The 2,449-nt window shown below is 59.3% G+C and overlaps 1 protein-coding gene across 1 annotated transcript; it reads left to right on the forward strand.

Annotated features, from left to right (window-relative positions):
• Positions 1-931: 931 nt before the first annotated feature.
• POSPLADRAFT_1138751 (hypothetical protein) lies at positions 932-2,073 on the forward strand (the record flags this gene model as incomplete). Its single annotated transcript, XM_024484944.1, has 2 exons — positions 932-1,381; positions 1,408-2,073. The coding sequence occupies 2 exons, from the start codon at positions 932-934 to the stop codon at positions 2,071-2,073; spliced, it is 1,116 nt and encodes a 371-aa protein (XP_024340460.1).
• Between the last annotated feature and the right edge of the window lie 376 nt (positions 2,074-2,449).

Here is a 2,449-nt window from a genome sequence, read left to right on the forward strand (position 1 = left end):
TCGACACGTCGTCGAAGCTACTCGGAGGCTGTGGATGGTTAGTGGAGAGGATCGAAGCTCGGCAGAGCTCTTCGATGTATCGTAGAAGGAAGGGACACGACTCGATAGGGGGGACTTAGCTATGGCACGGTTCGCAGTTTCTTCGACAATAGTCGAAGTCGAAGGGTTCGTCGAGACGGTATCGACGAGTAAACGCAGTGGACGAGGTTTCGAGGTTACGCAGCGAGGAACGAAGTGACGCAGTTAGAGGCTTAGACGCGGGGCGAACTCGACTTATGAGCTCTGAACTCGAGGGGGGAACCGGATCTTGTATTTTTGGAGAGAAGTACAACAGATTTTATACTACACAGGACGCTACGACTATCGAGAGTGGCACACTGGTACAAGGGGCTTTGCATTGTTCCTCAAGAAGCTGCCTCACCGAGGGGCACATATCAAGTCCATCGGTAGAGTGACGTCATGCCGAACGCGGAGATGAAGAGAAACATGCGAGACACTTCGGACCGGTGTCCGTCGTCGAAGGCATGCCGCGAGGTTCGATACCTAATCGGGAAAGACCGGCTACTTCGGTGTGGCTTGGAGCGAAGCGCGCGCTTGGTCGAGCGGCGTCAAGTGGCCCTATTGTTCGCCGAATGCGGAAGATGTCCCGAGATCTACGCGCGAGGCATCGGGACGACCGTGCCGAGCTTCGAGCAAGTGTCGCACACCGTCGAAGATGTCGAAGAGTGTCGAAGGCGAAATCGAAGTGTTGGGAGACTGAGTCGAAGTTCCTGGCGGGATGCGACTGCCGAAACGAGGTGTATCGGGGCCCAGAGGGGCTTGGCGCCTATCAACGCGCACCTCCCCGTCCTCCCCCCCTCCATTGTGGCTGCCTGTCAAGGCCAAGTTCACGCCTTCGACTCTCAGGACCTCGTCGACACCTACATCCCAGATGGCCCTGAGACTGTCATCTACATCTGCGAGCAACAACCGTGCCCAAATCGGACACCTCGATCGATCGAACAAGATTACCCGCGCTACAAAGCGATCCGAAGGGCGCAACACCCGCTCGGTCCTCGAAGCACCCTCGCATCTCGATCTGCCTCGCGGCACTCTCGCCCTGTCTCCCCTAGCTCCCGCCTTCCCCAAACTGTCGCTGGTCCAAGTCAAGCACGAGGAGATCTCCCTCCAGACCCTGCACCAGAGCCTGAGCCTGAAGAGAGTGCGAGTGAAGAAGGAGTCTCGGAGCCTGAGCCCGCGGATTCTGCTCGGCCCGCCTCGCCGACAGCGCTCGCCTCCACGTCAGCAGTCCCTGACATACGTGACCCCGCCTCCGAACTTCCTCCGGCGCCTTCACCGCCGTCTCCGCCGAGAGGCCGCTCGTGCACTCGCTCCCCTCGAAGTCCGACCAGCGGAGGGCCACCACAGCTGCCTCCGCCCCCGCACCGTCCTCCGTCCCCCCCGGCGCCGATAATGTCTTCTCCCACGAACGCCCCTGACAAGGAGACCCTGAAGCTTCTCCTCCCCCTCCGATATGATGGGAAAACCGTCATCGAGTGCGACAGGTTCCTGGCGCAGCTCCGCATCTATTGGTTAGTCAACACGTTGTTGACAACCATCGAGCTCAAAGTACAGGTTGCGATGAGCTTACTCAACGGCGACGCCCGCGCCTGGGCTACTCCCTACTTTTCCCAGCTCGCATCGGTACAAATGGGGATACAAGGGGCCACGACCCCCTTCAGGAACGAAGCGGCCTTTACTGCTGCCTTCAAAGCCCGCTTCGGCAATCTCGACGACGAGGCAGCAGCACAAGTGGAGCTAGCAAAGCTCTGCGTGGACAAGTCGGTCCGTGAAAAACGCACCGCTGCGGAATTCTCCGCGCTGTTCAAGGGTCCGGCGGATTGCTCTGGGTATGGGGACCTGGAGCTACGCAACAAGTACCTAAGCGGCATCCCCTCCCACGTCTACCGCAAGATCGAGCTCGAGACCTTCACCACGTGGCAAGAAGCTGAGAAGCGCGCCACTGAGGTCGAGCAGATCCTCGACATCAGCCGGGCCCGGCGGCCCGAGTTAAACAACTTTTTCTCGGCTTGAGGTCGAGGACGCGGAGGGGCACGCGGTGGTGCACCCCAGTCACATGGAGCTTCGGCCATCATCAATGCGGCCATCAGAAAAGGAAACTTCCCTGGCAGTTGTTTCGGCTGTGGGAAGCAAGGGTACCGACACTTCGAGTGCCCCAATTGTAAGGACAAGCCTTACACAAAACGCGCTGACGCGCGGGCTACGGTTGCCTCAGGTTCCACCCAGGCGGCGACAAGTGCCCCCGTCGCTTCATCCTCGGCGAGTACAAGCACCACTTCAGCGAAATCGGAAGGTTCCGAGCTGGCGGACTTGATGGCACAGGTGAAGTCGATGCGCGAGGAGTTGGAGCACTATCGGGCGCTCAAAGAAGAGTCTTTTTTGATCCGGT

The sequence above is a fragment of the Postia placenta genome, assembly GCF_002117355.1.
Source record: "Postia placenta MAD-698-R-SB12 unplaced genomic scaffold POSPLAscaffold_5, whole genome shotgun sequence".
NCBI classification, from domain to species: Eukaryota; Fungi; Basidiomycota; class Agaricomycetes; order Polyporales; family Adustoporiaceae; genus Rhodonia; species Rhodonia placenta.